Raw genomic sequence first — 12,229 nt, 5'->3', positions numbered from 1 at the left:
TTCAAATTTTTGAGTAACCACAAGCTCATTTCCTACAACTTTTATGAAGACCATATTTTAATATTCGGAGTTTAAGTAGGTCAAATAAATTAAGTTTTGTAAGGTAGGATGCTGTGACGGAAATGAGTGTTTATAGAAGAAAAATCATATCTCACTGTAGGTTTATCCAAATTGGTTGATTCCTGAATGATATGAAACTAGACTTCCATATCTACAATTCTTATGAAGACACCAAATCCTAATAAGGAATCTATCTTATTCAAACGCAGCTCCCACAAAGAGTATTCTGTCAAAGATAATTCATTTCACCTACCATAGAAAGATCTAGATACATTTGACATCACTCATGACATAAATTGTCCTCCATTTAACATCATCCATGACATCAATATATTCCACTAAATTTTCAGATTTTTCTTTATAATTATTTTATTTATTGTTAGGTCCCTCTTTCCCACCTATAAATACCCACCGTATTTCCTCATTTTATTCATCAAGCTTTCTCAAGCAAATCTTCTCTCTATACACTTCTTTACACATTCTCAAATATAGTTTTAGTTCTTAGTAGTGAAGAAATACTATTCCGGTGATTCATATACTCCGGGTAGTACACAAAACGTTCCGGCGAGGAGAGAAGCTAGGACTCAAGAGTGTTCATTAAGTCTTTCGGTACCAACTAAAGCTTCGGTCTCCAGATATGTAAGATTTCAATGAGAGTATTCCTTCCACCCTCATATCTAAATTATTTTGATTATATGATAAATTATGTTTATTTTCTTTAAGCTTTACTTAACAGACATTTCCTAGCCTATATTTAGAGACCAAGAAGCTAACTATGCAATGTAGATGTGTTAAGCACAAGCCGAATCGCTGGACAAAGGTGGAGAAGAATTCAACGGTCGATATATATTGATGCTCATAATGATGTTTTGGGAAGCCAACCTGAAGTGGGACAAAAAAAAGTGAAGTTAGACCCATGTTTTTTATGTGTCAAATAAAGATACCATGAGATAAGTTTTTTTTTTCTTTCTTTTTTTTTAAAAAATTATCATCCAACCACTTCCTGAGGTGGTGGAGGTTTGGCATGACCCCCACCATGTGCATTGATCAAGATAGAAATATAAATACGAAGGGGGACATCAAGCCAAAACCTTTCGGTCCGAGAATTTTGTAGGCTGATCATGTTGGAAGTGTACTGAATCAAAATAATATTTTTATTACACAAGAAGCAAAATATTACACACACAAAATAAAATTCTTATAATTTTTTTACAATAAGTACTTCGGCACTTTATTTTTTTATAAGAGTTTTGCTCGCTATTTCTTCCTCTCTAATGCACTTTCTCTTGCAAACTTTCTTACAATTTCCATATATATTTATAGACGGATTTGTAGCGGTGGAGGAGATTTATAGACAAGCTTTTTAACTTTCTTTTCAAACCTTGCTACTCTTAATTCAAATATGGCAACTTGAAGTTATCTCCAATCTTCTGCATTCTTCTTTTAAATTCTTTAGTTTACATAAGCAAAATGAATTCCTCTTGGTCTGTATTTGGCAACCCACCATTTGGCCAAATTTGACTTTGCTTAATGATTTGTTTGAATTTTAACACCCCCCTCAATCAAGTTTTTTATTCCGAGTTTCTCTTTCAGCTTGTAGAATACATCTGCTTTTAACGGCTTCGTAAAGATATCTACCAATTGATCTTCTGTGAGGCAATAGACTAACCCCACTATCTTATTCTTTACTTTTGCATGGATAGAATGATATTTTATATCAATGAGCTTACTTCCACCATGCGACATCGGATTCTTTGAGAGTGATATGACAGATTTGTTATCGACATAGATTGTGATCGGTCCTTCTTGAGCAAAAGACAATTCCTTCAAAATATTCTTCAACCAAATTTTTTGACACGTACATGCTGAAGCTGCTATGTATTTTGCCTCACATGTTAAAAGAGCAACAAATTATTGTTTCTTTGATGACCATGAAAATGATGCTGAGCCAAGATGGAATAAATATCCGAACGTGTCTTTTCGATCATCCCAGTCTCCTTCATAATCACTGTCTGAGTAACCAACCAACTTCGAATTTTCGAAGTGTGTATAAAAGAGATCATGATCCACCGTACCTTTAATGTATCTCAAAATTCTTTTTACGATAATCTAATGATCTTGTTTTGGCTTTTTTGATAAATCTGCTAACCAGCCCAACTGCATACATAATATCTGATCGCGAGATAGTCAAATACCTCAAACTTTCAATGACGCTTTTAAAGAAAGTTGGATTAACTGGCTCGCTTGTTGAGCCAACACTTAACTTCATGCCTGGTTATGTTGGCGTGGCTACAGACTTACAATCTTGCATTTTTGAACTTTTTTAAAATTTGCTCCGCATATTTTTTTTGAGACATAAATATGCTATCTCTCATTTGTTTTCCTTTGACTCCAAGAAAGTATGACATTTCACCAATGTCTGTCATTTCAAATTCTGTAATCATAGCTTTCTTAAAGTCATTGAACATACTTGGATTGTTTCTGGTGAAAATCATATCATCCACATATAGACATACGATCATGATGTCATCGGCCTTATTTTTTTTCATGTATAATGCATGCTCGTTTGGACTTTTCACGAATCCATTCTTCTGAAAATATTCATCAATTCTGGTATTCCACGCTCACGGAGCTTGCTTTAATCCATACAAAGTTTTCTTCAGAAGATAGACTTTATCTTCATGTTCTTGCCCTATATATACAGGTGGATGCTCAATATAAACTTCTTCTTCCAGCAGGTAGCCATTTATAAATGCAGACTTAACATTCATTTGATAAATCCTCCATTGGCTTTGTGCTGCAATTGCTGTGAGAAGCCTTACGGTATCAATCTTTACAATCAAAGAAAACACTTCATCATAATTTATCCCATATTTTTGTTTGTATCCTTTTGCAACGAATCTTGCTCTATACTTCTCCACTTTTCCTTCTTTGTTGATTTTCATCTTGTACACCCATTTGACTCCAATAGAACTATGTCCTTCTGACAGACTTCTTAGCTTATATGTGTCATTTCTTATGATGGCAACAATTTCTTTATCCATTGTCTTCTTCCATTTAACATCTTCAGTTGCCTCTTCATATGTTACTGGATCATATTCATCCATCAAACAGAATAAGGGTAGTCGAAAGTTGTCTTTATGGGTTCAGTATCATCATAGACCTCACAGAGACTAAGCATTTTTATTGGAGCTTCACTTGAGAGCTGCTACTTGGTGATGCAGATGTTGAAGAAGTTGTAGCAACAGGGCTTTGTGGTGGACTTTTTCCGTCACCGTATTCATTTTGATCAACAAAATCATCATCATCTTCATCACTGAAGTATAATCCTTCAACTTTCTTTTCTTATTCACTCTATTTTCAATAATCACCTTCATTAAATTCAATATCTCTAGAGATAATCACCTTATTTGTGTGAGGATTATACAACCTGTAAGCTTTACTTCTTTTATCATATCCAATGAAGATGCATTTTTCTCCTTTATCATCGAGATTCTTTCTTAACTATTCAGGAATATAAGCATATGCAATACATCCAAATATCTTGAGATGTCTAACTCCACGCCTTTGACCACTCCAAGCTTCATTTGGTTTCATATATTATACACTCTTTGTTGGACAATGATTCAACAAATAAAGTGCACATTGAACAGCTTCAGCCCAGAAATTTCTTGGTAAATGTTTACCTTTCACCATACGTCTTGCCATGTTGAGAATGGTACGATTCTTTCTTTCCGTGACTCCGTTTTGTTGAGGTGTGTATCTAACTGTCAACTGATGAATAATCCCATGTTGTTTAACAAAATCTTCAAATAGAGTTGCAATGTATTTATCTCTTTTATCAAATCTGATTTTCTTCATATAATACCACTTTATTTTTTCATCATCGCTTTAAACTCTTTGAATCTTTCAAGAGTTTTTGATTTTTCTTTAAAAATATACCCAACTTTTTCTACTGTAATCATCAATAAAAGTTAGGTAATACCTGTTTCCATCAAGTGATGGTATGTCAAACGGACCAGCTAAATCTTAGTGCACAATCTCGAGTGGTTTTCTAGCTCTTATGGACTTTCCAACTTTAAAACTTTGTTGGTGTTGTTTTTCTTTTATGAAGGCTTCACACAGTTGATCAGGTGAATTTATTTCTAGCAGACCGTTTACCATCTTTTCTTTTGTTAACAGCTTTACCAGAAAATTCAAGATGTTCATATCTCAAGTGCCAAAGCCACAAGTCATCTTTTATAGATGTTTTCATGCACCTCATATCGTCAGACTCGATATCAATAGTGAATAGGCGATTTTGCATCATATTAACCTTGGAATAGCCTATTCATTCTCAAGGAACCGAGAGCGTTCTTGGGAAGTTCTCTTTCTCGAAAGTAGGTCTTCGGACTTTGAAGAGTGCGGGCATGCTTGACTAGCACATCTGCCATTTCGTTGCCTTCCCGGTAGCAGTGGCGAACCTTCCATTTCCTTTGCTTTACCTTCCTTTGAATATCTTCTATTATGTTCTGAAGTTTCCAAGGAGGTGTAGCTTTATCATTAATCATATCTACTATGATCATAGAGTCAAGTTCTATATCTAACTCAATACAGTTTTGTTGGAAACACCACGTCCGATCAATGCCGTTTGGGCTTCACTAAAATTGTTAGTATAGAAATGGCTAGGATAGGCAAAGGCGACTATCGATGCCATGAGTTAAGTAAATTGATGTTTGTTATAAAAGTACAAAAGTTCTTTAGGAGAAGATTAATAGGTAAAACAAATTTGTAATTAATTATCTTTTCTTTTTGGTAATTATGCTTTTAAAAACTATAAACTGTCTATCTCATCATATGTTACATGCATCATCGATCAGTTAATTGGAGAATGATTTGTTCTCTCTTGCAAAAGGAGAACAAATTGTTCTAACAAGCTGGTTGGAAACTCATTTGAAAATATAAATCTGCAACATCATGGAATATTATAGGCCACGGAGTCGAGAATGTAGAGACAGGTGCTTAGGTTGGTACACTTGATAAAGACACGTTAAATTCGCCCAAAGACATTAGTAATACTATTATATGTTCATGAGATTCTTTTTGTTGCGATGTTTTCTTGATATCTATTACTCCAATTATGGAAAGACATGTTTTTTTTAAGAATAGATTGCAAAGGAAAGTGTCACAATGAATTGAGGTAGGTGTAGTATGTAATCAAATAATCATTGTTTCCTCCTAAGTTGCACGCTTATTCAAAATATTTCATATAAATTTGTAATATTTGTATTGCAAATGACATATTTTATCCCCTTCAAATCTATTGGTATTTACTAAAAAAATCTATTATTTTTATGATAGAAAGTACATATATATTTCTAATAAAAAAATGTATCCTTAATTATAAAATTGATTAAAATGCATAAAGTAAAATTAACTAACTATTGTACAAATACAATATTCAAATAAGGATACCAAAATACTATATGCTAGGCTAATGTATACAAAGCAACAAACCACGGTAAATTTTCAATAATAATAACAAAATAATAGAAACCTGTACAATTAAAACAAACAAGAAACATAAACATTAAACAAAACAAATAAAAAGTGACAAGAGAAGAGAGCATAGAGATTTTCTCATATATCTTTTTCAACTGTTTTAAGTGTGTACAATATTGTGTCAAATGTCTTTATTTATAGGATAGGATTAAAGAACTCAAAGAATTTTCATGAATATGACATTAGTCCATTTGAGATCATGAATGAGAAATGAGAGTAAAAAACATAATGAATGTAATTATTAGTGGGAGTTACATATATTATTTTTTTTGAAAAAACAAGATATTATATTAATAACTAATATGCATCATTACATGGTAGAGGCATATCCTCTTGTCTGCTATTACACTTTAGGGGAGGGGCATTACTAAGACTATTACATATATTTATAGTAGGAAACGTCCGTTTTAACCTAACAAAAAGAGTTTTGACTTTGTCTGCTTCTAACTTTTTCGAAACAAGCAATGGTGGAACTTCCATAACGGTGAAAGAGTTAGTTGTCTGCATGGTCGCACCCTCCTTTGCAAGCGTATCTGCTACACTGTTTTTTTCACGATAACTATGGCGTATGGGGGTTCCCTATTTGGCGTAGTAGATCCCTGTAGTCAGATAATATATTTAGGTAAGTAGGGTGGTTGTTCTCAATAAAGTTGATGGCTTCCTTACAATCCACATTTATTTCTAGAGGAAACAAGTTTTTTGCTTTAGCTAGTTGTAGTCCTTGAAGAAGTGCTAATAGTTCCGCTCTTATATTAGTAGTTTCTTGGAGATTTCCCATAAATCCCACTACCCAGTTGCCTGCTGAGTCCCTGATTACCCCCCAGTTCCTCCTATTCCAGGATTACCTAAGGAAGAACCATCTGTGTTCAATTTGTAGCCCATTGGAGGCGGTACCCATTTAACATAGGTAGCTTTTTTTTAGGCGTGTACACCTCCTGTCCTGTTAACGCCTCATATTCCATGGCATGATTAGAAGGAGTTTGTATGAGGATTTTATTTTTTAAATTATTATATAAATTCTCATTTCTAACTAGCCAAATATTCCACATAAAAAAGGGGAAGGCCATTTTCCATTTAAGATTTGTTATTTACGTTAATGTTCAGATTCATAAGGCCATATAACCAGTGTGCTCCGTGGTTATTTATAATCTGGCTTATCTTGTGTGACGCATTGAGATCCTTCCAGTGATTTCTGACATGTGGGCATTCCATGAAGATGTGCCTACATGTTTCAGGCGAATTACACAAATTACATAAGGGACTGATCCCAACTCCAAGTGAGTGTAGGTAGTTTTTGGTCGGTAGTCTATCGTGTTGGCATAGCCAAAGGAAGTATTTTATTTTATTAGGACATTTTAGGCTCCAAATCCACTTGAAGTTAAGATGAGAAGGTGAAGCCATTGTGGTTTTGTGCAAAAATACATATATTTACGTAATGAAGAGTTAGTGAAAATAAAATTTATGTAATCTACTTCACATTAGTATTAATATTTATATATAGAAAAAGAATATAATATAGGTCTGTATGGTTTTTTTCTTTTTCTAAAAGGCAAACATAATCATTCATATTTCCAATTGGAAGATGAACGAAATAAAAAATTCATGAATTTACTCCAGCATGAAATTAATATAAAGAGTACATATTTTCAGTAGAAAAAGTACAATTGATCAGTTGATTCGAGCAAAACATTTTGAACTGTCAAATTCTAGCCATCTTTTGGGGTTTCAATCTGATTGCTGATTGAATATGAAAAATTCCAGGAGGAAAAGTTTTGGACAGGGAAATCTTATGTCTATGTAAACCAAGAATAATATTTCTATTATCTATTTCTATTATATAGAAAAGTCAATAGCATGGATGACCAAAAAAGATAAAGGATTAAAATGAAATTCTAGAAGGATCTGATTTTCTTTCTCAAGCTCTCCAAAAGAGACTCTCCACGTGTGAAAAAAAAGAAGAAGACATTTTAGTGCAACTTCTCGAAGCAGATCAACATAGATTTAGTTCTCCAAATTGATTATAATATGGAAGTAGTGATTGGAGAATAAAATGTCGAGGGAGGAAGCACTACAACTAAAGTTTGTTATGATAATAAATAATGAAAATAAATTGGACACATAAATTTTATGTGGAAACCCCTCAAACAGATAAAGGGAAAAACCACGGAGTAGAAGAATCTTACTATGATAATATGAGAGTACACTGCTCTCAAATACAAGGAGAAAACAACAATTAACACTTCTCTCTTATAAAAAGAACAACTGACTAAAGAGGACACTCAAGACTATAATATTTATCTTGGTGTATAACTCTCTTTGTGTTCTTACTCTTTTGGATTGTATTTTGTGGGATGATCTAAATGAGGGCAAGAGGCCCTCTATTTATAGAAAATTAGAACGCGTAAAATCTACGTATTGCACCTCCCTTTTTGACTACGCGTTCAAAACGCATTTTGTAGTATTTGACTATCTTGCATAAAAAACTTGGATTGTCAATTCATAGTCAAACTTTAGTTGGGATCTCGCTAACCTCTCTTTTGTGAAACTCACTTTGTTGGATTGTTGGAAGAAGATGAGCCCGTACAAGCATCAGAACATGCATTCTTGCGATCCACAGATTCCTTATGGCTTGCTCCTGTAAAGAACCTTCTTTTTTAGAACAGACATTCCATTCTTTGCTTTTCCAGCACTGACCTTTCTGGTCGAATGTTAAAGTTGGCTCTGGATAATTGATTATCATAATTATTTAATTTTGTTATGTCTTTCAAAAACCACACAACTTTGTTAAGTTGATTCTCGTTGCTATTATTTCTTAAAATATAATTTTTGATAACTATTTAATGACATGATAATTATAAAAAAAAATTAAGAAAATAGTTTAAGATTTTACATTCAGTATTTGAAAATAGAAGAATTATTTTCAATAGACATTTGATTTAAATAAAACATATCAACATCAAGTATCAAAAGAAAACTACTTACTAAAAAGTTGATAAGGGTCCAATCTTCCAAAATCAAAGCTATTTACTCTGAACAACTGTATTGTACCATCTAAAACTATTACCACAACAGTTTTGAGCCTTTGTGTTCAATGAGTACAGAAATTATATAAATTATAATCAATTGTAGTAGGTTTACACCTAACAATTTGAATGCATTAATTTTTAAGTGGTACCATTCAATTAAATTGCACCAAACATGAATTACTAAAACCAAAAGGGATGATATAGATTTGTGAAAAGAAAGCAAGGGAGAATAACTAGCTTCTAATAAGAATTCCCTCTTAAAAACAAAAGAGAGTATCTAACCTATACCATTCTATATTTGTCACTTACTTTCTTAATTAGTTATTATCATTAAGATGTTGACACAATAATCTTTAAATTATAAGATTCTTATAAACGATCATCTACTCACACAACCTTATCAAAGTTTGAATAAAATATTTAGTTCATTTCAATTTAGGTGAAATTATTTGACCGGACATCAAGCTTAATAAAAAAATGAATATATTTAAAATTTATGATCTTAAATATGTCATAACATTTGTACGACTATAAAAGCTTTTCATTAAGGTAAAATAAAAATTTTAAATTATCTTATTTTAAATTTGAGAAGGGGTCATTTCGTTTTGAATAAACTAAAAAAAGAAATAGATTTACATAAGTTGAAACAGGGGATATAAAATACTCCATATTTGTTGTTCTTGAAACAATACACCCCCTACTCCAGCACCCAAAAAAACAAGTTGCATAAATACCTATTCAATTTCACCAAATCAAAGCACAGAATAACACAAGAATCAAGAGTAACACACCCCATGGCATCAAATTCAATCAAGCTATCCCTCATTTTTCTTCTAATAGTTTTCATAACCTCAAAGGCTGAACTAGACAAACTTAAAGAAACAAACATGACACTCTATTTCCAAGATTGGTCCGGTGGTCCAAATGCCACTGTGCTACAAATAACTGGCCATCAAGATCATGGTCCTCTAAGTTTTGCCAAGTTTGGTTCTGTTTTCGTTACTGATGATCCAATAACAGAATCCTTTGATAAGAATTCCGCGGAAATTGCTAGAGCTCAGGGCATATATGTTACGTCTGCATTGGATGGCAAAATTTCTCATGTGTTAATATCAATTATTTTCACTAATGAAGAATATAAAGGTACTACTTTGGAAATTCAAGGTGCTAGTCCTCAGTTTGAAAGAGTGAGAGAAGTGGCAGTAGTTGGTGGCACTGGAAAGTTTAGGCTTGCTCGTGGATATGCAACTTTTGAGACTATTCATTTTGATTTGGCAATTCATTACGTTGTTATTCAGTGTAATGTTACCATTTTACATTACTGATTGGGTATTAACAATATCAGAATAAAGTGAAAATTGTAGTGTGGTTTAATTTGTTTCCGATTTTATTTTGTCGATGTGAAAGCTAGCTAGAACAACAAGAAGAACGTACCAATGTAATCCCACAGGTAGGGTATGGAGATGATAAAGTGTAACATACCTTATTCCTACCTTAGTGGTGGAGGTGAAGAAAGGCTAGTTAACTTGAACATGATAAATAATTGCTGATTTTTACAATAATAGTACTTACAACATTAATCTTTTGGCCATATATTTCTTACTCATACGTTTTAAGAAAGTCTACCAAAATAATTTATTCCAAGTTAACTTACAAAATGCTACCAGATATCTAAAACTGTTTGGCTTGATCCATCCACTGCTCAATTCTTTAGAAGCGACAAACTTAATCATTAAACAATTCTTTTATAAAGCAACTTTGTTATGTATATACAAGTAAATGTCAAATTTGTTATTTCTTTATATTTTGAATTACATTAATTAGTAAAAAAAATTGGCAGTATGAAAAAGAAACACGCTACTTGCAATGTGGATTTAGCTATTCATTTCAAATTCCAATAGAAGGAACAAACTTGAGCTAGCTAGCATACCTAAAGCTGTTAGGAGTAATTGATATGATGATGGGAATTAAAGGAAATACTTGCCAAATTTAGGATCGACAATACGTACGTAGTGTTGATTATTCTTCATCCAACCATCAATTAAAAATAGAAATTGTTTATTTTCTTAATATGAGGATAATACAATATTGGGAATTACGGAAAACACAATGCACACAAAAGCTTGTAAACTCGAACTCATTTGTTTATTCGTAGCTGTACGTAGCTTAATTACCAAAACAATGTAGCATATTTATCTTGATACTGTCGAAGTGTAGCTATGTAGTACAAGAGATTTATGTTCGGCCATTACCACCACCACCATTACCAAACCCGCTCCCTACTCCAATACCTTGACCAACTCCAGTTCCAACTCCAGCTCCTACACCAATTCCCATTCCAAATCCGCCTCCAATTCCTCCAGCACTTGCACCTGCACCTCCTATTCCCCGGCCTCCCAATCCTCCAAATCCTCCACCCGCGCCAAAACCACTACCATAGCCTGATCCTCCTCCTCCTCCTCCTCCACCACCACCTCCTCCTCCTCCAGCACCACCTCCAGCTCCAAATCCTCCACCATATCCATAACCATTTCCAGTACCTCCCCCACCACCACCACCTCCACCACCACCTCCTGTTCCAAATCCTGCTCCGAATCCACTACCATGACCTGCCCCTCCTCCACCTCCACCACCACCACCACCACCTCCTCCTCCACCACCTCCTCGAACTCTCCTTCCAGTTCCTGGACTACGTACACCCCTTCCGCCACGTCCACCACAACCTCTCCTACCATATCTGCAACCATTATTATTAACCAACTTTGACTCTTCAAGCTTATCATCACCAAAAGTGATGGCACTCAATTCCAAGAAAATGATCAAAAAAAGAAGTAACCCTACAACCCAATTCTGAGAAGAAGAAGCCATGACTATGATCACAAAGATTCTCAGATATAGATATTCTCAGTAATTACTTGTGCACTTCCTCACTCAGAGTTTAGGAAGGTATATATAGGCGTAATCGCTTGTCAGTTGAAGCCATTAATGTTAACAATGTGCTAGGCTGTATGCATGGTTATGCCATTTGAAGAAGTGGCGAGGGCATTAAATGAACCAATCATTTTTCAAAAGGATTACATTGCTGGCTCGACTACAACGCTAAGCTACTGAAGCTATGATTAGGCCCCATTTTTTAGCAATCATTGGTAGATTTTAAAACTTTTTTTTAGGAAATATTGGGTACTTTGTGTTGGGAAATTACAACAATAAATATATTATTTCTCGATAATCAAGTATAAGTAATGCTTGGTCAGTTGTGATGGGCATTGACAAGGTTCCATAAAGACTTAAAGGTAAGATTTATAGAATGGTTGTTAGACCGACTATGTTGTATGTGGAGAAGTGAAATGAAGGTATCAAAGATGAGAATATTTAAATAGATGTGTGGACTCAAGGAGGAGTCTGGCTCCAAAACAGGCACTCTTTGAACCCTACGGACCAAAATGGATCTTCTCTAAAAACACAGATCAAAATGGACACTTCGCCCATTTATGGGCGAACTATTTAAAGGTAGTTCTCCATTAATGGGTGAACTACATTTTAAAAAAAAAATTAACTCTTCACATGAAGTTATATCATGCCTCAATTTTAAGTGTATTGTG

At 33.9% G+C, this 12,229-nt stretch overlaps 2 protein-coding genes across 2 annotated transcripts; one reads left to right on the top strand and one right to left on the bottom strand.

Annotated features, from left to right (window-relative positions):
- The first annotated feature begins 9,263 nt into the window (after window positions 1-9,263).
- LOC129892192 (dirigent protein 22-like) lies at window positions 9,264-10,160 on the top strand. Its single transcript, XM_055967750.1, has one exon. It carries the CDS (start codon window positions 9,422-9,424, stop codon window positions 9,950-9,952), a length of 531 nt encoding a protein of 176 aa, XP_055823725.1. The 5' UTR covers window positions 9,264-9,421; the 3' UTR covers window positions 9,953-10,160.
- A 702-nt stretch (window positions 10,161-10,862) lies between these two features.
- Window positions 10,863-11,495, bottom strand: LOC129892677 (glycine-rich cell wall structural protein 1-like). The gene has a single exon (XM_055968260.1). It carries the CDS (start codon window positions 11,493-11,495, stop codon window positions 10,863-10,865), a length of 633 nt encoding a protein of 210 aa, XP_055824235.1.
- Window positions 11,496-12,229: the final 734 nt, after the last annotated feature.

This window comes from Solanum dulcamara, chromosome 6 (assembly GCF_947179165.1).
Source record: "Solanum dulcamara chromosome 6, daSolDulc1.2, whole genome shotgun sequence".
NCBI lineage: Eukaryota > Viridiplantae > Streptophyta > Magnoliopsida > Solanales > Solanaceae > Solanum > Solanum dulcamara.
This window is presented reverse-complemented; position numbering and strand designations above follow the sequence as displayed.

Coding starts and splice junctions, on each gene's coding strand:
- LOC129892192 (XM_055967750.1), top strand. CDS start 9,422: ATGGCATCAAATTCAATCAAGCTATCCCTCATTTTTCTTCTAATAGTT.
- LOC129892677 (XM_055968260.1), bottom strand. CDS start 11,495: ATGGCTTCTTCTTCTCAGAATTGGGTTGTAGGGTTACTTCTTTTTTTG.